The 21,857-nt window shown below is 40.6% G+C and overlaps 1 protein-coding gene and 2 pseudogenes across 1 annotated transcript; 1 reads left to right on the top strand and 2 right to left on the bottom strand.

The window, feature by feature from the left end:
- Nucleotides 1-314: 314 nt before the first annotated feature.
- On the bottom strand, nt 315-13,516 carry GINS3 (GINS complex subunit 3). The gene is made up of 3 exons (XM_073225473.1): nt 13,077-13,516; nt 3,331-3,564; nt 315-1,820 (listed from the first exon to the last, which is right to left on the bottom strand). The coding sequence occupies exons 1-3, from the start codon at nt 13,260-13,262 to the stop codon at nt 1,590-1,592; spliced, it is 651 nt and encodes a 216-aa protein (XP_073081574.1). The 5' UTR covers nt 13,263-13,516; the 3' UTR covers nt 315-1,589.
- Nucleotides 6,255-11,756, bottom strand: LOC140847116 (dehydrodolichyl diphosphate synthase complex subunit NUS1 pseudogene; annotated as a pseudogene).
- A 7,228-nt stretch (nt 13,517-20,744) lies between the features above and the next one.
- Nucleotides 20,745-20,845, top strand: LOC140847235 (U6 spliceosomal RNA; annotated as a pseudogene).
- The last annotated feature ends 1,012 nt before the right edge of the window (nt 20,846-21,857 follow it).

Here is a 21,857-nt window from a genome sequence, read left to right as displayed (position 1 = left end):
GGCTTTAAATATGAAGCTATCTGTGAAAATAATGAATCCAAAAATCAAACAATATACTTTTCTCACTGACTGTGAACTGTCCCTGGGGTTGCAGCTGTATGTCTATGCTGTGGCAGAATGGTTGGGACACAGCACAGTCCTACAGGAAAATTTTCTCAAGATTTATAAGCACGACGCAAACAGAAGAGCAGTTGCTAAAACATGGACTTATTTAGACATTCCTGTCAAATAGGGTCAAAGACAATATTCTCTCATGGCTTTGCCTGAGCATCTGTAGTACTTGAGTTACAGAAATAGTACTTGTTCAGAATGTATTCATGCACAAAGTGGATCATTTATTTAACACCAAAATCAACTTATAAAAACATTAGTTACAACAGGCATTTAAAAAGCATTTCTAACATTCTAAGCTTGCATCAAGACAGCTCCACAACCTGGATTCCCAAATCCCTCTATAAGTTCTAATGACAAAGAGAATTTTCACTGGTTGTGGAAAGCCAGTGTGGAGACAGCTGCCCTATAAACAGTGGCTGACAGGGAATGCTGTTTCTTCCTTGGCTTGAGGTTTCCTGCTTGATCTGCAGGGGAAGAATTTTGTGCTTGCTTAAACAGATTCTTGGTAAAGGGAGGTAAAGGGACAGGAATCCTCTATGTAATGTCGCAAAATTTATTGAAGAGAGAAAGCCATAATCAAGGTCTCATGCCCACTTACGTGCCATTGCTAACATCTCAAACAGAGCTCTTCCTAACCAGTAACCTTAAAGTCTTGATTTCCATGTTGTAAGGGCTGGTTAACACCCTTTAATAACTACTTTGCAATTCCAAACAACTCCCTGACAGCTTTTCTAGGGAGGGAATGGAATAACTGTGCATGTGTTTCTAAAGATCGAAGAGACAAAAGCAGCTTTTTAACCATTTCCCCCCTAGGTTGACGGGAGAGGGATGTGAAATTCCAGTTCATGAAGCCCTGATTACAGAAGAGGAAAGCAGCATCTTCGTTTTTATAAAAGCCACGCCATTCACCTGCTCTTCCCTTGTCCTTCCTGATTCTTGGCCACTGTGTTTGGAAATGGGAGTAACTCCCCACAGGCAGGTGATATTTACAAGTAAGGCCAGGGTCCTGGATGGGCCATCCTTTGGGCAACCATGAGGCAGATGAGGCGATTAAGCCCAAGAGAACATTTTGTGAACAGGCTACGATGGCCCATTTGTACCTGTCCTTTAAAGGAGCTGGAGAAACCGGGCATTGGAGGCCATCCAAACTCCCAGCCTCAAGGAATCCCAGTCCCAACTCTGCTGTGATGTTTGTATTAATGATCCTTATTTGTGAAGGACTTTGATTTCTCCTTGGCTGTGGGCTCCTGGGTTAAGTAATCCTGGGTTATAGGTCAGAAGGCTGGGACAGACTCATAGGGCCAGGCATATTGTCCAGTTTGTTCTCTCCCACCCAGATAGTAGCCTCCTGAGATGGCTGCGGGCAATAAGCCATGAGATGGGCAATGATTCTGGCCCTTTACAAGGTAGAATAGGCTCCTATTAAGGACACCTAGAGGGATAAGTCTACAAGGAATTCTGTGTTCTTCTGATCTTCAATCGTCCATGTCAGTGAATTTTCTCTTCTTGTAGTTCTGAATGAGGGTGGAAGCTGTGATCTGAGAAGCCTGCCCTTTCTCCCAACACTGAAAGTCATTCAGTCCTTTCTGCCCTATTTGAAATAAGCCCCTCTCCATGTCGTCTAGCCTGGCGACCAGTGCTGAAGTGTCCTCATTGTAGGCATTCTGGGAGGAGTCCATGATGCGGCGAAAACGTCCAATAAATGTCTGAAGAAAAAGGCAGTGAGAGAGATCAGATCCATTTTTATCCCTGAACTTTTAAATGACACAAAGGCAAAGAATTTGGTCTCGGATATAGTAAGAAGAATCTGAGGGTCCTGTTCTGCCCAGGTAAGTTATTCCACACTGGCAAGCCTCAACTTCCTTGTGTGTGAAATGGGTTGTTATGAAAATCCAACAGGTTGTTATCAATGAAGTAATACATGTAGAGCACCTAGCAAACGGCTCACAAGAGCAAGCTCCTTGAAAAGCATTACCCATCACTGTTATTAGTAGCGAAGGCAACAATAATGTACTGGGATCACATGCAGACAGGTTTCAACCAGAAGGACTCCTGATTTAATTGAATTAGCTTCTGTTTTTTTCAGTCTGAAAGCAGGCTGGAAACACATATGATCTAGGGGTGTTGTTTTACAATAGGGTTCTGAGCCCAAGCTACAAGCCCTGCTTCAGTTTCTTCAACTGTTTCAGTGATGTTTCCTTATATATATAAGCAACTCTAATGTATACACTTCACAGCAGTGATGGAAAAAAAAACAAACAAACCATACAACTCACAAAGAAAGGGCAGTATTTCAATTTAAGAACATGTCCTGGCGACATTATCAGACAAATGGATTTTCCTCACTTTTAGCTTTCTGCTCAAAAGTTTCATAAGCTCAAACTGTTTATAGTCTATATATTGACTTCTTTTTCTGAATGGGAGCAACAAAGTTTTTCTTTACCATCTACATTAAAAACAGCACTAGCACTAGTATATGTTAGGCCAAACAACCCCTGAGTTTGATGTATCTGCATGGTCCAGGGAGCAAATGTGCATTGAACCAACATTTCTCATGAAGTTAGAAATGAGGATGTAAAACAAGAGGTAGTAAGGATGGTTTCTTCTAATATTAACAGAATAAAAAATAATTACAAAAAGTTAAAATAAGATTGTATTGTGAAGGATGGTAAGTATGTGTTAAACACTATTTTGTTCATGGAAAAGAATGGCAATAGTTACTACTGTTTATTAAATGGCACTATATACTCTCACTACAACTCTGTAAGTTTGACACTAGTATTATCTCCATTTTACAGATGAAGATTTATATTTTATTGATGCCTAGAGGGATCGTGCAGCTTGACCAAGTCACACAACTAGTACATGGCTGGGCCTGGTCTTAACCCCACAGTAAGGGAAGAGAACAAATAACCAAAAAGTGCATCTATTTCCGACAGAAGCCTCAGACTGGTACTGGGGCGGGGCTGGAACTGTGATGTGAGTCTAAGTGCCTGTCACCTGTAATCAACCATTGCCCTTTCTTATTTCCAGGACTTTCTGGTGGTCCTAACTCTCAGCAAGCAAGCATGAAGTGCAGAGGACAAGCAAACACAGTGCACCTGTAGGCTGATGTGGAATAGTAATTAACCACTTGTGTAAATTATATTCTTCCCTGGACAGGAGCTGGCTCCTAAGACATGTGCAACGCCATAGGTTTTCACATCACTTACTTACTTGCAGGAGAGACTGGGAAATATCTGTATTCTCTGGACTGTCAAAATGCAGGAGTTGGGAGCCAAACCCATAGAAATGTGGCCCCATTTTGTGGAGGTCCACCACATTGGCATCTGCACTGAACACAGTCCTCCAACCTTCTTGGTAAATCTTGGGAAGTTCCACAGAAAGGATCCGCCGCTTGTTGTCAAACAGTCCTTTTGTCAGCCACAAGGGGAATTCAAGCTTTGAGCCCTGCATCAGACAGGAATGTAGATTTTAAAACAAATAACATAGTAAATGGGTGTGACCAAAAGGAAATAAATACACCTTGCCTCACTGAATATCAATATTGCTTGTTCTCTTTGAGGGAATGATTATCACATGCAGATCTGGTTGTGACCTGAAGAAATGAATTATGTGGGTTGAAAGTTCTATGTCATGATGGAATGGAGAGAGAAAATAGATTTATACAGCAAAAACATAAAGAACAAAAATGTGGTATAAAGGGAAAGTTTTCTAACTAACATAAATAAAAATTGTTCAGTTGTAGATGCTTCTGGTACTACAAAAGTGTTAAACTCTCACAGAGCAGAACTCCTGCAGAAGGTGGGATTGGCTTTGAAGAGGAGCTTTTTGCAAACCTCACAGGATTTGGGAGACAAATACTGAGTTCAAAGCTCCCAAAGCAGCCAGGAAATGAGGCACTAAGATTTGAGAAAGACGGGAGAGAAATAAGCCCAGTATTTGGCACCAGATATAAGAGCAATTAGGCATCAATTTAAAAAATCAAATGGAAATTTCAGAATTGAGAAATGCAATAACTGAACTTAAGAACTCAAGAGCTTAAGTCAAATTTAACAGGTTTACCAGATTTGACATGAGGGATCCTGAATTGGAAAGGTCAATAGATAATACTCACATTAAAGCATAGAGAATGAGCACAGGAAAGAGCATAAGAGACATATGGCATATAGTAAAAATAAATAAAGGATAAGTCTAACATGCATGTAATTTGAATCTTAGGACAGGAGGAATAGATTAAGGAAAAAGTAGCTGAAGAGACAATGGCCATCCATTTTCTAAAATTAAAAAGAGATATCAAAGCACAGATTCTAGGAACATTATGAATACTACATAGGATACATATTAATAAAACCATAACTAGGCACATCTTAAATTGCTGAAACATGAAGACAGAAAATCTTAAAAGCAATTGCTGGTGAAGTAAGGAACACATTTCTTTAAAGAAGGAGCAGTGAGAAATAAAGCCAGCTTTTCAAGAGAAATCATAGAAGCCACAAAACAACAAAAATGAATGACATCTTTTCAAAAGCACTGAAAAGAGGATAACTGCTAATCTAAAATTCTATACCCAGTGAAAATATCCTTTAAAAGCAAGGTGAAATAAAGGCATTTTCAGACAAAAAGTGTGCAGAAAAGAGTTAACCTAGCAAGCCTTCAACTACTCTCCTTAGAAAGGTCTGCTTGTGAGGTCGGTCCTTGGTTGGTGTCTTGGAACTTGGGATTTCAGAAGGGCTCCCACCATTCTCAGAATTGGTAAGAGTTCCTCACAGTGCTTAAACTGTACAATGTGGTTTATGCCAAACACCTGCTTTCCTTCTGAAAGTCTGGAATCTTGGTATGTGCTTTGTAGAGAGTGCCTGTGTAACCAGCCCTCAATAAAACCTCAGGTACTGAGTCTCTGCTGACCTTCCCTGGTAGACAGTAATTCATACATTACAATTCATTATGGGAGAAATTAATTGCATCCGGGGTGATTTCACAGGGACAGGACTCTTGGAAGCTTGTGTCTGGTTTCCTGTAAACTTCATCCCATGCACCCTTTCTCATTCGCTAACTTTGCTCTGTATCCATTCATTGTATTAAAATTTAAAGATAAATATGACTATATGCTGAGTCCCCTTAGTGAATCATCAAATCTGGGGTTGATCTTGTGGACCCTTGGTACAGATAGCACTGGAGAATTTATCACCCGAAGACCCAGAGAAAGGAAATCCTCAAGTGAGAATGAAAATGATCCCAGAAATAAAGATGGAAATGAAGGAAGAAAAACAAGAGTAATAGAAAGAGTAAACAAGGGGGTAAATATAACAATGAGAATAATATAAATAATACTAATAATGTTTTATAGGGTTTAAAATGAGTCAAATTAGAATACATGACAATAACACAAAAGAAAAGAGGAAGAAATAGAATTAAAGTGTTCTCTGGTTCTAGCACTGTCTGTGAAGTGGTGAAAACAGCAATTCATATAATATTCTATTTTTTTTTAAGTTTTAAAAAAATGTTTATTAAAGCTGTTACAGGATTTTTTCAAATGTAAGTACAAAAAATTGTAGGATTGTCACCAAAAAGGTAACCAATGAGCGATGATACTGGAAGTTATTTTCCTTTATTTTTGCTTCTCTGATGCCCTTTTCTACAATGAATGTCTTTTTTTAAAATCTTATGCATTCTTTTTGTACTCCCCTTCTCCACCGATTTTAAGACATTTATAGCCTATCAACTAGGATTCTTGGACAACTGCTGGCAATCTCGTTTCCTGGGTTTTACTCAAACTATACTAAACATTTCCTATACTAATTTTTGTTAAAGGTATTTCCTATTAATCAAAATTAAAATGTGATCACTGAAAAACTTGATTGTGGATGAAAATTATGCATAAAAGGTCAAATACCTTATAATTAGATACTCAAGTTAGAAAGTAAATATTCTATGTAACATAAACCACAATTCTTACCCTTCTGTTTCCTGGTTTAACAAGAACTGTCAATTTGCTTTTTAAAAGAGTATACATATACATGTTTAATTTGGCATTCCATATTCAATAAAAATCAATTCATATTTTAATTATTGTGGAATTTTGACAATTCTAGCAATGATGAAGCTGACTTTTACCCTATTATCTAGCAAAAAGCAAGTAACATTGTTAAGACTCTAAATATTTAACCTGGTAAATAATGGGAATATATTTTAGTCAAGAACATACCATCTAAAAAAATAGTTTTGCTATCTAGTCATGAGTTTCTCATTACATTTCTGCAGGCCCTAAATGTTTAGAATAAATGTAACATTCACATAATACTATAGTCCATGAAAAGAATATATTGTTTTATTTTTTTTGTTCATACATGTTAAGTTTCACTTTCAATATTAAATTCCAATAAATTTGATTCCTTAATCATAAAAACTTGCTTTACACATTATTTACATGTTGCCAAAGTCCACAGCCATACAAAACATGATAGGGATCGGACTCTATGCATGGTACCACCTCACAGGAGGAGGGAGCTAATCAAGTAACATACCTTCAAAGATTGAATTGTAGATACACAGTGTATTTGGCACTGTTCATTAACATAACACCTTCCTCTCAGAGTTGGGCTTTCTTAAGCCTTATTCACAATACACCAGAATTTTACTATTCACATCAAAAGCAGCTTTTAAACTTTGTGACAGTAATCAGTTTTAAGACACAAAACACAACCAGAATTGGGAATAGAATTCAAACCCTCCAACTTCTTGCTATACTCCAAGCTGCCATCCATAAAGTAGGTTTGATAATCTTTTCATTGCGGGGAATGTCATGAAGAAGCAATTTAGATTGCATCTTTCAATACAATAAAGATAAAAAAAATTTTTTTCTTTAAAATAATCAGTTTTTCTTGGTAGTACAAAGGGAACCCTGATGATGCATAACTTATGATGATATAAGCAAGACTTAGAGAATGACAAATGCCATTCAAGTTGTAGTGAACACACTAGCAGTTGAACTCATGAGAAGGATCTGGAATTCCTATATCTGAATTCAGAATCTCTAACAACTCATTTTAACGTTCTCTTCCCAGGACTATTGCAGATTGAGGTCACAGGTTACAGATTTACTTTGATGTGTAACACTATATTGCTATGAAATAGAGAAAATAAAAGTACAAAAACTCATCTATTAAACCTTGAGCAACTTTGGCTATATCCTAGTGGGTGATTTATTTGTCTAACTTAAGTTTAATAAATATTAAATCTCTTCAATTTAATTGGGCCCATTAAATTCATTAAGCCATATATATTCTAGAATGTTTATAAAAGACACATACCGTATTTATAAAAGGCATAAATTCAGTCTTAAACTAAGGCAAAAAAGCCTCAACAGATCATGGATCTCAACAGTACATGGGAACAGAAATCATAAATTCTCTAGTAAAGTTTAGAGATACACTACAGCCTCACACAAAACTTTTAGCAATAAATTAAGACTTAAAAGAAGTCTTATAATGTACCAAGGACTATGAAGTGCAAAGTAATGTCACTGGATCAAAGTTGAATCATTTTATTTTAAGTGTATTTTAAAAATCATAAACAAGGTTTTGTAAAAGGCAAAGCATTTATCCTTCATAGCTTCAGAATATGACAAGCAATTTCAGATCCTGCTTTCCAAATTCAATCTTCTTTCCTATTCAGACTTCTGACACCTAGTATTTAAACTATTCTATTCTAAATGTATAATTTTAGGTAACTATTGTATACTTGTTGATAAGATTTTTCTGAAAACAGGCCATCAAAAAATATAAAGAATGGTTTCTGTCCAAGGATCAGCAGTAAGAGAAGAAATATTAAACACCTATCAAAAAATCATCTATTTATTCCAAAAAATAACAGAACCAATGCTGTTCTCCGTCATGAAAGAGAACATGTAAAACTAATTTAAATTACTTTTGTAGACTTTGGTAATACTTTATTACCTATACAAGCCTCAATCTTACTTCAAGATCTTTTATGCAAAGTCACCATCAGGATTTACTGAGTAAAAATCCTGGGTACTAACATGGCCCTAAATGTGCTATTCCAAAGAGGAACAGGTTACTTTTGAGGAAAAGAGTTGCCTTGGTAACTTCCCTCAAATGCTTAAAATAAAAATAGTTAATGGAAATAATTTATGCTGGGTACACACTGACCACCAAACAAAGAAGGAAATCAAATTTTCTTTCCTATTGAGGAAATTTGCCATTTTTACTTTTAAGATTAAATTTCTTCCATTTTGGCTACCTAATACAGTATTTAAATTTTTGAAGTCTGCATTTCAATGCAGTAAGAGTTGTTTTTCAAATGATCTTCATAGCCCAGAACACAGACACCAGAGCAACACGCTCAACTCATACTATTTGACTAAAATGAAGAGATGAAAATGGACTGATATCTGAAAATAGGTATTCCCTCTGCTCCAAAGGTGAGCAAGTTTTTAACATGTGAGCAACACAGAACCCCATGCCTCTGTAGACCCCTCAAACTCAGAATGTTTCCATTTAAGAATGTTATCTTAAAAATTAAAATTTGGTCACTTAGGAAGGACTAAACAAAAATTATTCCCTTCCCTCAAAACAAACAGCTTTAGTCACCCCCACCTTCTCCCCACAAAAATAGGGAAGTAGTTGAGGTTGCATAAAGCCTTTAAGGCTGAAATTTCAGCTTCTAAAACATTGCTGCTACTTGCTTAAAGTTGCAGGTTTACATGTTTTCTTCTCCAATATTTCCCTTATAAGTTTATTTTCACACATTCAGACACATATGAGCACACGCACGCTTACACTCTAGTAAGACACTTATTTGTGTTTGTTGATAAATTATGAGGATTATAAACTAGATGTGTACAGGGTTTCATAGGTGCTTTGTAAACATCAGAGTCACTTGGGTCCTTTTCTTCAAAAGCCTGAAATCAAATTACACAACCAGGGATCACTACTTTCCCAGACGCTGCTCACAGGCTGCATACTGACGTAGGGCAGAGAAAAAGGCCTCATAACTGATGTTTAGATGGGAAGGCAAAGACACTATCTCAGTCAATCTGATGTGCCAGGGAAGAAGGCTTAATGTGCTGTCCACAGCACCAAACTTCAATACTAAATCAGGATCAGAGAAACCATTTGAACTAATTAAACTGTCTAACATAGCTACATCCAAATCTGTGGATCTCTTTTGCTGCTGTGCTACTAACTGGCAAAAGTTCTGAGCAGCTCTCACAGTATCTGCTTTTCCATCTTCTGGGGCCAGCACTTTCACGACCGATTGGGAATTTAAAACTTGATCATCTTTGTCATTACTATTCGCAAACTCTGGTGAGTATTTGGAACAATCTAAGTCCAGAAGTTCCTGCTGTTGTTTTAAAATTTCATCCATCAATCTGGAATTATTTCTTTTGAAAATACCTTGGTGGTCGTAGACGCTAATGTTAGGAGATGCCCACGGCCATACACCAACCACACCACGATATCGGTGAAGCTGGGCTCCTGATCTTGCCCGGTGACCACCAGGCCCATGTGCACAGGCAGCTTCTCCAGGGAACGGCCGTCCGCGCGCCAACGCAGCCGGAGGTGAGCGGCGGCCGGACCCGGCCTCCCTCTCGGGTGCGGGTGGTGACGGCGGTTCCTGCCGACAGCCGGGGGCTTGCGGAGCGTGAAGCCGAGCGGCGCTAGGACCGCAGCGGAGGCGGCGCGACAGCAGCGCCGCCAGATCCCGTTCCAGGTGCCGAACCGACCGCGGAGCCAGGAGGAGACCGTGCGGTGCAAGCGGAGCGGAGCGTGCAGCACCCGCCACACCAGCTCGTACAGCCCCGTCTTACTCTCGTGGCGCCCTTCCTTCCTTCCCTCCCACACCTACGGCGCGACGGAGTTTTATCCGGCCCGCCGGCCGGCGCCGACCATCGCTCCACGGCCATCGCTCCACTCCCGCCCCCCCGCTCCCGGCGCCGCAGCCGCTTCCCAATGCCAACACCTCACCTCGCCCCCGCCGCCATCTTCCCCGGGGCACGGCCTGTAACATTCTTATTAGTAAAAAATGCGTAATATTTAAGGTAGCCACGAAAGTAATAGATTAAACAACTAAATAAATGAATAAAAAGGTGAATGGATAATCGCCAAATTGATTAATCCGAAAGAAGTGAAGAAAAGAAAAGGAGACCAAAACAGAGAGGACACAAAATAGTAGGCAAAAATAAGCACAAGTGTATCAATAATTAAATTAAGTGCAAACAGATTAAGTACACCAATTAAAAAATTGCTAAATGGAAAAAAAAGAAAACCCAACTACATGCTGCTTAAAAGAGGCATACTTTAAATATAAAGACACAGTAAGGTTGAAAATAGAATGGAAAGAATGTCATGCAAACAGTGATCAAAAGAAAGAACATTACTAGAGATAAAGGGGACATTTGACAATAATGAGTCATTATATCCACAAGAAAAATATAAATACCTGTCTACCTTGACTGAAGTAAAAGGAGAAATAGACACATCTATAATCACAGTGGAACATTTTAATATTCTCTCTAGGGAAACGAGAAATAGCAAACAAAAACTCGGTGAAGAAAGCAGACGATCTCAACAAACCAAACAGCAACTTTGACCTAATTCACAGATATAGATTATTTATTACACACCATGACTTCATAAAATACATCTTTTCAAGTGTCCTAGAAGGGTTAAATTGATCGAATGCTGTGGCATGAAGCAAGTCTTAACTTTAGAAAGACTGAAATCATTGAGACTATGTTCTCTGGCCACAGTGGAATTAAGCTAGAAATAAAAAACAAAAAAGAGAAACAGTAAAACCCCAAAATGCCTGAAATTAAGCACTAGTCTTCTAAATAGCCCATGAGTCAAAGAAGAATCACAATGGAAATTAGAAAATATTTTGAACTCATTGATAATGGAAATACAATGAATCAAAACTTTTGCAATGCAATTAAAGCTGTGCTTAGAGGAAATGTACAGCTAAAAACACATAGAGGGTCCCACAGACGCAGTGACCTAGGGCTCATCTCAAAATGGCGGAACAACAGAAAATTAAGTCCAAAGAAAGTAGAAGGCAAGAATAAAGAACTTAATGACCTAGAAAATGGGTACAAAAGAGAAAACTGACAGAGCCACAAGTTAGTTCTTTTAAAAGAACAATATAATTGATAAACTAGCAAGACTGATTAAGAAAGAGCATTATTTCTCAATATCAAAATTAAAAATCAGGACACTAATACAATCCTACAAATGTTAAAAGGATAGTAAAAGAATATTTTAAACATTAAACCACTACATCTGAAAATTTAGATAAAAATTGTCTAATTCCTAGGAACAAAAATCAAGGTACCAAGAGTAACACATGAAGAAGTAGACAATCTAAATAGTCATATCTATGAATTAAGTGTCATTAAAAACCTTCCCACATACATCTCCCATGCAGAATTCCAAATAAATAATATAGACACTCTGCCTGCAGAGAGGTGGAGCATAACTCCCCACTTCTTAAGTATGGCTGCATATAATGACTTCCATCCAAAGAGTACAGTATGGAAAAGTGGAAAAAAGAGTAACATTATAGTGAAGAATCCTGATAAACACCACCTCTGCCAGGTGATCAAGGCTCACATCCATGTGCATGTTGATACTACATATCCTTGGCATGATGTGATGAGAATGGCACTATGGCACTTTACCTCTATGCTCTTCCTCCTCAAAACCCATAACCGCGGTCTACTATGAGAAAAACATCAGACAAATCCCAATTGAGGAACATTCTACAAAAATTCCTGACCAGTGCCCCACAAAACTGCTATGGTCATTAAAAACAAGAAAGTCTGATAAACTGTCACAGACTAGAGAAGCCTAAAAAGACATGACTGCTCAATGCAGTGTGGTACCCTGGCTGGGATCCTGGCACAGAAATAGGACATTAGGGAAAACGAAGGAAGTATTAAAAAGCATGGGCCGCACATCTCTGTTTACCAATGTATAAGAAAAGGAAACCCTTACCTACTTTAATGTAAAGTCAGTAAATTATATCTAAATTAAAAAAAAATCAAGCAGATACGTTTAAGACTATGAGTTAGAAATATGTAGGTGAATCTTGAAGAAACTACTAAACATAGTGGACAGACTCCCTAGAGCTGAAAAGGTAGAGGTGGGGGGAAAGCAAGGCAGGGGCTGTTATTTTTGTTATGAACCTTTTTGGTACTGCTTTGACTATTAAAACTTTTTGAATGTATTACTTTAATAAAAATAAACTCAAAACAAACAGACCAAAAACACTCTTCCTGACAAACTTTAGGTGAGGAAATAACCATTAAGACTCATGTTCTTGGGACAAACTTGTATCTGCAGTCGTAGAGCCCCAAGTTCAAATCCCAGCTTACCACTTACAGTGGGACCCTGACCAAGTTACGCTTGTTTCCTTGTACGAAACGATACCTAATCGTAGGGTTGATGAAGATTATAGGAGTAACAGATGGAAAAGTTTACACTCCCTACTCCAGCCGGCACTAAAGCCCTCAGAAAATGACTGCTGTCCGTCATTATGTAGGATTGAATCTAGCAATTTGCGGTTCCCAGACTTAGCGCAGGTGTTGCAGAATCCAAAGCTGTTGTTTTAAGGTAAACGTGCTCACAACCCTGACTCTGAAGTTTTCAGTAGACGCCAGTCCTTACGCATTCAACACATGGGGTGTGGGGACAGACTGCTGAATTCGGACAGTTTCATAAATGAAATCAGTGCTGGAAGGAGCCTAACGGCCTCGAACAGACCTGTCTTCCGTACGGCGGCGCAGACCAAGCCCGGAAGCTACTGGCGCGCGCTGGGACCGGGGAGCGGAATCGACGGCGCGCACGGCCCCGCCCCCATCCCGGGACTACAAATCCCAGGGGGCAGCGCGGAAGCCGGGCGTCGCAGCCTTTCCAGGTGACAGTCCGCGCGGAAAGGCTTACCTGAGGGATTGTGTTGTCAGTCTCTGTCCCCCGGCTCCGCTCGGGGAAGAAAACGCCGAGTCGAGGCATGGGGGTCTCTGTGCGTACCGGGAGCTTCTCGTGGGACAACAGAATGTCGTCCAACGAAAGAAAGTTCTCCTCAGGCCCCAGTGCCCCCGACTCCACCCGGAAATAAGCCTCCGACATGGCGGTGGCTCGAGCTTCTCTGCTTCCACTGCGCTATTCGGGCAGCCCGGGATGTAAAAGGAGGAGGAGGAGCTGGTCAGCACTGTGAGGATTGAGAAGTCGCTGCAGCCGCCGGGCCGGATTGAAATTCTTCCCGCGCCGAAGGCGGGGCCAGACCGGAGCAGTCGATCCGTGCGAGTCCGTCCAGGCAGAAGCAATCGACAAAGCCTGCGGATTTGCGGATTTGCGGATTTGGTCCGCCGCGATCCTTGGAGGGTGAGCAGTAGGCAGGTCGACCAGAAGTTTTCTGACTGCCGAGTGTAGCCCAGTGTGGGTACCTTAAAAAGAAGCTGGAAATGCCCATTGAAGCTGCAGAGTGCGTATGTACGAAATTGTGCCTACATGGTCATTTAAATGTTTATGTGAACTTAAAAACACTTTGCATCATGTTTGGGGGCTTAAAAATGGGCATCATTGTGCCCTCCACCCCAGGCCTGATCAAGTCAGACCTCTTTACTATAGTTTTGTCGCTGTGCAGCTCCGTTAATATTGGTACTTGGAAGAAACATTAAAACAAAATCTCCAGCACTAGCTCCAGATAGTTATGGGCTATTTGTAGTATTTTGGAGGAGGTATGGGATGGAGTGGGAGGAGGGGTGGAGCACTAACTAGACTAGGAGGCTCACAAAGGCTCTGAGTCGGCTTGATGGCTTCCCAGCACACCTTACTATCAACTCGCAATCTTCTTTTGTGGCTTTTAATTTAAATCCTTAAAAGAGGAAATCTGTTTGGCCCAGTTTATCTTTTTAAAACAGGCCACGGGTCAGAGGTTGCCACCCACCCTACTGATGGGATGCCTATGTCAGGTGCTATCATTGGTCCAGTGGGATGGGTGGGCGCAGGGGAGGTATTATGGTTACATAATACCACACTTGGGGTACCTCTTCTGTCAGAGCTGGTGGTGGCAGTGTTGAGAGATGCACTGCAGAACTGATATAGAAAAGCATTTTCTGGGGCTACTAGAGCTATGAGCAAAGGGTTCTTGGGAAGGGAGATGTGCATTAGTCATGTTTTTTATTTTCTGTATTTAATGATGCTTTGACATCTTGGAGCCTTAAGGCCTCTGGGGAGGAACTGTCCCTGCCTGGGTGGGCTAACTCCTAAAGTAACAAACAACCTGCCTGCAAATATACCATACCCAGATCAACCCTCAAAGCCCATATCCCCAACCACTTCCTTTATCTAACTCATGTATCAAGCCAGTACTTCCCCGGCCTAAATCACCCCAGGGCCAAATACTGGACAATGAGAGACCACCCTTAAAGCCCAGAGCCCACCAACGTCATTCAAACTATCCAGTCCTACACTTGTTCAAACTTTCTGTAAGTGCGGGGAAAGGAAATCCTGGGGCAAAATACCTCTAAAAACCAAAATCAGTCAAAGGGAGAAATAAAGCTTAAAACTAGTTTATTGCCCACAAACTGCAGTCCCAGGCCCTCTTTCTTCACTGCTCCAGCAGCAAGCACACTGGTGCTCCCACTCACCTCTCAGGTACAGATAAGCCCTCTGTTGCCCACTGATATGGAGATGAACTTCTCCACCACTGAGGAAAGATGCAAATGTACTACAGCCATACTTCTTTCCACCTCTGAACGCCTATTAATATACACATATACTAAAACCAGGCGAGATATTCTGGAAATGTTACAATTTTACCCACACTTTCCCACTGTCTTGCCTGTTCCTTCCCACAGAAACCACAGTGAAGGATCTGGACCATGTTCTTGCCTTACTGTGGCCTCCTGACTGACCCTGGTACTTTCCCATGAGGACCTGTGTGATGTGATGTGCTCCCTTCTCTTGGGAAATGTGAGCAGTTCTGTCAACGACACAGACCACTCAGTGTGATCACTCAGTCACCTCTGTCAGTTAAATCCTGGGTGTAATTAAAGCAAGAGGCAGTGGGGGACTCAGGGCCAAATTGTGGAAAGCCTTGAGTGCTGTTCTGAGTATAGGCTATTTCATAGGAAATAGGGGGAAATGTGTACCTTTTTTTTTTTTAGCAATTAATAACATTAATCAGAGCTTTAAGAAGAGAGTTCTGGCAGTGGGGTGAAGAAGGGAGAGATTAGATGCAGGGAAGCCAGTTTGAAGGTGTGCAGTGGGCAGTCCCTGGCAACTCACTGGATATAGGAAGTAAAGGATAGAGAGAGGTCAAAGATGATTTAAAACTTTAACCTGGTTACCCAGGTGGATGGAGATGTCATTAACATATACAGAGCATAGGAATGTGGGTAGTTTGAGGCAAAAGATGTTTTCAGTTTGACCCTCAGGGAATCTAGGAACCACTAGGCAGGCAAGTCTGCAACCCAGTTGGGAAACCAGCCTTGAACCTTTAGTTAGGCATCTATTTAAAGGTAGTTACATGAGAGCCTTTTTCTTTATATTTTAAATGTTCAGTTTGCTACACCATCCAATACAAAAGTAAACATAATTCATAGTCAAAATTTATAGTTTCTCTGATGAAATGGATGTAGCATACTGGACATAGTTTGGAATAGGAATATAAATTAATTTGTCTAATTGAAGTCAGTGCAGATTATTTACTGACAAGGAGACTAAGCTATTTTTTATGTTGAAACAGTTAAGATGGGTGATTACTGATTCATCAGTGCCAAAGACAGGAAATATTTTGAGTGTTTGGTTCTAAACTCAAATACCACAGTTATTTTAGTACTAAAGTAATAGGCTGGTGTTTAAGATAAAATCAGATTACCTTGTTTTTCTTATTTAATGTCTTGTGCATGTGAAACTAGTATTCACTGCTTGTATATTTTTCCTCTATTTTATCTGTCCTCTCCTTGAACCAAAGAGTAAGCCAGAAAAAGTGAAATTAAAGTTTGAGCTTATGACGCCTAACAGTTGCATTAAGTCATTTGACAGAAGTTGCATGCCATTTGTCCAGTATAGATCTGTTTATAAATTTTAAGCACCAGGAATGTTTATTTTCTCTAAGAAAGCTTGTGTTCCTTAGTCCCCAGTCGATCCATCTAAGCAGAATTTCAGTATATTTATGATACTCAGAGTATGTTCAATATATTTACAACATACAGAATTTCAGTTTTCTGAAGGGTGTCTGCCGGACCTCTGAAAAATGGAGTATTTGTTTCCAGGGTCATCATTCCAAAATTGTGGAATCATAGAACTGTGTAGCACAGACTTTAGCTAAACAAGGCTGCAAGCAGCTTTAAGTCTGTGCTTTAGAACCCCAGTGCTTTCTAAGTTTCTTCCACTGAGTCCGGAGGCTGTGACACAAGTGACAGAAATGCGAATCCGGGGGTGGGGGGTGGGAGGGCAGAAAAAAGAAAGAAAAAAAGAATGTATTGGACTCCATCCTTCCAGTTGCTGCTTAGGCCAAAAGCTTGAGGGTTTTCCTTAATTCCCCTCCCTTTATACTCTGTAAAGGGCCCATTAGCAAATGTTGGCTCTATCTTCCAGAATTGACTATTTCTCAGCACTCTGTTCCAAGCCACCATAATCTCTTGCTTAGATTTTGCAGTGGCTTCCTATCTAATCTTGCTTCTGCCCATGACCTTGTTCCCTGAAAACCCCGAGGACACTCATTCTTCAGGGCTTTGCATTGTCTCTTCCCACTCCCTGAATGCCTTTCTCTTAGGTTTCCATGTGAATGGTCCCTTTAAGATCTTTACTCAAAAGTCACTTCAGTGAGGCCCTCTGTGCCACCCTATCCAAAATGTTAACCCCCTCCTGCTGACACCTGATATCCCCCTCCCTCTTTCCCCTCAGCACTAATCATTCTCTAAGGTACTATATATTTTGCTGGCACCCCTGCTAGAACAAGGGTGTGGATTCTTTGTGGTGTACTTTGCCTTGCTATGTTCCCACTGCTTATGCCTGTTGGGCACTCCATAAATATCTGTTGGATTAATTAGTGGTCCTTTATTTTCAGAGGTGATATTATTTTCCTTTGAAACATTAAGGAAAAACAATGAATCAATTTTAAGTAAATAATAAATAGTACAGGTGGAGTACAGAAATTATAGCAGTTACAGGAGGTAGCAGTGAAACCCTGAAATCACTGGACAAAATATTTGGCTAAGGTACAGCCAAGATCACACAGGTTTCCATAGTCATGGTCTGAATGATGCCATGATGACAGCTCATTGATTGGGCCCCCTAATTTACATTTGTTGAGGTTTTGGTTGAACTCCACTGAACTTTACCTTTATGCCGACTGTAAAAACGGAATGAGAAACAAAAAGGGCAAACAGGATTTAAAATGGCTTTGTCCCCTACACGGGAAACATTCACAGCAGCCATTTATACTTGATTGCTGTGTTAGGAATCTGACAGGACCCGGGTAGAGTACAGCTCCCATCATTTTAATTGGCTTTGTGACCTCCGGTGAAGCTTAGTTTCTGTATCATAACATGGGGATAATAGTAGTAGCTCACAGGATTGTGGCGGGAGTGGAATGAATGAACCCATATATTCAGAGCACTTAGCTCAGGGCCTGGCCTGTAGTCAGGACTCATATGTCCTTCTTAAGATCATTATTCAGATGTGTTTGCTCACTGCTGTATCCTTGAACAATATGTAGTAAGCATTCAGTGAACATTCGTTAAATAGCTATCAGTTTTCATTATTATCACCATTAATTGAGGCTGGACTACACTACACTCTAGTGCCCCACCCCCCACTCCCTTCCACCAATTTAGGTTTCTAAATGGACTTGAAGATGATAAATTATTATCTGCAAAATTTCAGATAGAAATTATCTCCTATGAGTTCAAAATATTAAAGTTTTTTTAAAATTTTTGAATTACCATTACTATGTTTGAAATTTTATTATGTAAGGTTAATGGATTTAAATCACTGGAATTCATTTTTGCATAATATAAATGTTCTTTTGGTTGAGCTATTTCTTGAGTGCTGCTCCAAAACGCCTTCAGTGATATCAAAATAAATTGATGGGCATGATGCGACCTTATGTGTGGGTAGACCCGATTTTAGATACTTCCCACAGTCTTCAGCAGTACCAGAAAAATTATACACCCATCTTATGTATTCTGAGAGATTGTGTGTGTGTGTGTGTGTGTGTGACCCTTATAACTTGGCAAAGAAGCAGCTATCACATCATTATAATAGAGGTACTTGTTTAATCCAACTTTGCTTTTTCTGTATTCCCAGCTTCAAAAAATACCCCTTCCTTTCATTCCTCTGTTTTCATCTTTTTCTGGTAAGTTATTATGTGATTTAATCCATAATCTGATAGCTAGAATTTCCTCTCAGTCTAAAGGGGGCGGAGTGGTAAGTAAATTCATCAGTTTGAGGAGAATATGGGGGCAGCTGTTATTTTTTCATCAAGATGTTCATCAAGATGCCTGTTAGATGCCCTGGGGCTGCAAACGTGGACAAGAATATGGTGTTTAGGAGTCTGGTGCCCAGTGGAGGAATTAGGAACAAGAGGTGATAAAAGCTAAGATAAAGCCGTATCTAAAATGTCATGGGTGCTCAGAAGGACTTGGGAATTCTGACATGGACAGAGGACAGGTTTACAAAGGCTTTCAGAAGAAGAGGCACCAGCGTGGGGCCTCTGAGTGTGAACAGGAGGCCCACAAATGTGAGATGGTCTTTCCTGACCCAAGGATAATCTTCAGGCAAAGATGTAGGACTGTGAAAATTCAGGAAAAAACTTCTTTCCTTTCAAATCAGCTCCTCTTTGTGCCTTGCATGTACCAGTTAGTGGCTCCACCATCCACCCGACTCCCTGTATCTTTATGTGGCCAACAACAGGAAAACCCAATCCAAGCTAGTCTAAGTGACAAGGGGATTCTTAGATGGCATACCTGGAGAGTCCAGGATGTCATGGTCCATTCTTCCAGCAGCCCATGCGTGTCGCTGGGGATCTGTCTTTGCTTTGTTCTACACATGGTCTGCTTCAATCTATGGCTTATTCCCCTGGGGTCACAAGAAAGATGTTTATCAAGTCTACAGGCTTCCTTCTTCTTGTCCAGTGGGGCAGATCATTTGGTTCCAGTATTCCAGTAGAAAGTTCTGACCAGGAATTCTGACATTTGTCCTCATTGCCAGGTTTAGATCACATGCTTCTCCTGAACCAAAACCAAAAGCTATAGCCGGAGAGGTGGAACGTGCTAGTCAGTGTAAGTCAGTCAAGGCCCATCTTTAAAGCTGGTATAAAAGTTACCTTCCCCAAAGCGCATGGGCTGCACAACCGGGAAGACTGGTGGGGGGCAATTCCTGGGACACAATTTGGGTGCTTTTGGGAAGGAGGAGTCTGGGTAGAATATAATGTCCGGCACCATCACTATGCAACTCAGGAACCTGGGAAGAATTCAGTATTGCTCTCTCTCTCCCCTCTCCATATCCCACCAGGCGATACTTTCTGCTGATGCTCCCTTCGTAGCATCCTTCTGTTGGTCCAATTGCCTTTGTTCAAACCTTCATCGTTTCTTACCCATACTCCTAAAATGCCTCCTGACTGATGTTTCTCTGCCTTTACTCTCTACTTGCTCCAACATTTGTTCATATTTCCGTCATAGTGATGTCCAAACCCAAAAGATTTGATTCTGTTACTGCCCTGCTTATAACCCTGCTTTGTTTACAGAATAAATTCTAAACTCATAGGTAAGTCATATGCATCTTCTAAGATCTGTGTATTAGTTTGCTAAGGCCACCATAGCAAAATACCACATGCTGGATGGCTTAACAGAAAGTCCCTCATAGTTCTGGATACTGAAAGTCTAAGATCAAGGTAGCAGGGCTGGTTTCTCCTAAGGTCTCTTCTTAGCTTGCAGATGGCCACCTTCTTGCTGTGTCCCCACATGTCCTTTTCTCTGTGAATGCACATCCCTGGTGTCTCTTCTTATAAGGACACCAGTCATATAGGAATATGACCTCACTTAACCTTAATTACCTTCTCATGGGCCCTAGCTCCAAATATAGTCACATTAGGTGTTAAGGCTTCAATATATGAATTTGGGGGGGACACAGTCCAGGCCATAACAATCTGATTTCCATCTTCATCCTCTGACTCTTTATCATTGTTTCCCTACAATATGGTTTCCCAAGAGCAAAGATTAGCTAGAGATGTCTGCTGGATACAGCCACATGCATCAACCTTCCTATTTCTTGCCTCAAATCTACTGAATCTACATATTCTATCTCTTTGTAGATATTTCATATGTATACATGAAACCCACAAAAAAAGAGAGGAAAACAACAGAGTGTCACTGGAAGACCAGAAGGATATAGTAGTTCCTGTAAGATAGAAAGCAGACAGGATCAGATTGATAGAAAAACTGGAGCAAAGAAAAATACAGCTTAGACCTCGATAGGCACAGCCTACTAAGGAAACTGGAGCAGTTCAGGGATATTTTCAGCTCAGTCAGCAGATACCTGGAGCAGGAGGAGGTGCTGGGCAAGAGATGGAAGAACTCAATTCAGGAGAGTCAGGTCAAGGCCTGCTTCCATAGCACAGAGTGAAATGGGGAGGATGTCAGAAAGATCAGCATGGTCCCTGCACAGGGATGATGCGAATTTGTGAAGCATCCCATATATTTCACAGTATCACCCTACAGATTACATGCTAATCACAAAGAAGAAAATTACTCTAGCAGTGGAAAGATCTGGAGGTCACCACCATGTGGAAGTGATCAAACGTGCCACAATAGTGGTAGGACAGCCTGATATGGGGTGTCTGTAGATATCATGTGACATAATATGTGCCAAATCACCCGGGAGTGTTCTTGACAAAGTATTTAACCTGAACCAGTCAAGCCACTAGACTTGACTTTACAGGAGAGATGGGAGTAAGTGAGGGGGAACTTGAGGAAAAGTTCAACAAGAAGAAACAAGTAGACAGAATCAGAATGTGGAGCCCTGTATAGGGATATTAATAAAATATTGTCTCAGGGAATCTGATGCATGTCTAGAAGACATAAGTTTATGACCTCAGAAAGACTTAGGATGGTGCCTCCTACCCTGTCAGGTACACAAAGAGCTCTCTAAGAATCGTAAGGGATGCCACATAGCTCCTCTCAGCTAGACAGTAGTGCTTCTAATATTCCTAAAGATGTGGTCCAACAGCCAACAGCAGTCTCACAAGGAGCCCAAGATAAAGAAAGGCTTATCTCAAAGAGCCTGACCCCAATGTCATAATGAGATGAAACTTCGGAGGAGTTATGGGAAAAGGTGTGTGTATGTGAGAGAAAGGCAAATAATTTGTGGCCAGAGGGCAGACCATGATAGTTTTTAAAACATAGCTTCAAATTCTCTGTGACTAGTTCAACAAATACAGCATGATAAAAATGATGCTATGTGACTTCTGAAGCTAAGTTATAAAAGGCAATGCAGTTTCTGTCCTGTTCACCAAGGATCCATGAGCCATTATGTAAGAAAACTGACCACTCCAAGGTCATATGGACGTGCTCTGGTGGGCAGTTCCAGCTGAGTCCAGCCTTCCAGCCCTCCCAACCAAGGTGCTAGACTTGACAGCAGATCCATGTTGGACTCTCCAGACAGTCCATCTGCCAATAAATACCACCAAGTGGCTTTTGCCAATGTCATGTGAAA

Source organism: Manis javanica, chromosome 17, assembly GCF_040802235.1.
Source record: "Manis javanica isolate MJ-LG chromosome 17, MJ_LKY, whole genome shotgun sequence".
Lineage (NCBI taxonomy): Eukaryota > Metazoa > Chordata > Mammalia > Pholidota > Manidae > Manis > Manis javanica.
This window is presented reverse-complemented; position numbering and strand designations above follow the sequence as displayed.

What these genes read in the sequence shown, in the direction of transcription:
- GINS3 (XM_073225473.1), bottom strand. Translation starts at nt 13,262, where the DNA reads ATGTCGGAGGCTTATTTCCGGGTGGAGTCGGGGGCACTGGGGCCTGAG. An exon ending in CTGACAACACAATCCCTCAG is followed by an intron (nt 3,565 to 13,076) that starts GTAAGCCTTTCC and finishes TGTCTGATGCAG; the next exon opens with GGCTCAAAGCTTGAATTCCC. An exon ending in TTTCCCAGTCTCTCCTGCAA is followed by an intron (nt 1,821 to 3,330) that starts GTAAGTAAGTGA and finishes CTTTTTCTTCAG; the next exon opens with ACATTTATTGGACGTTTTCG.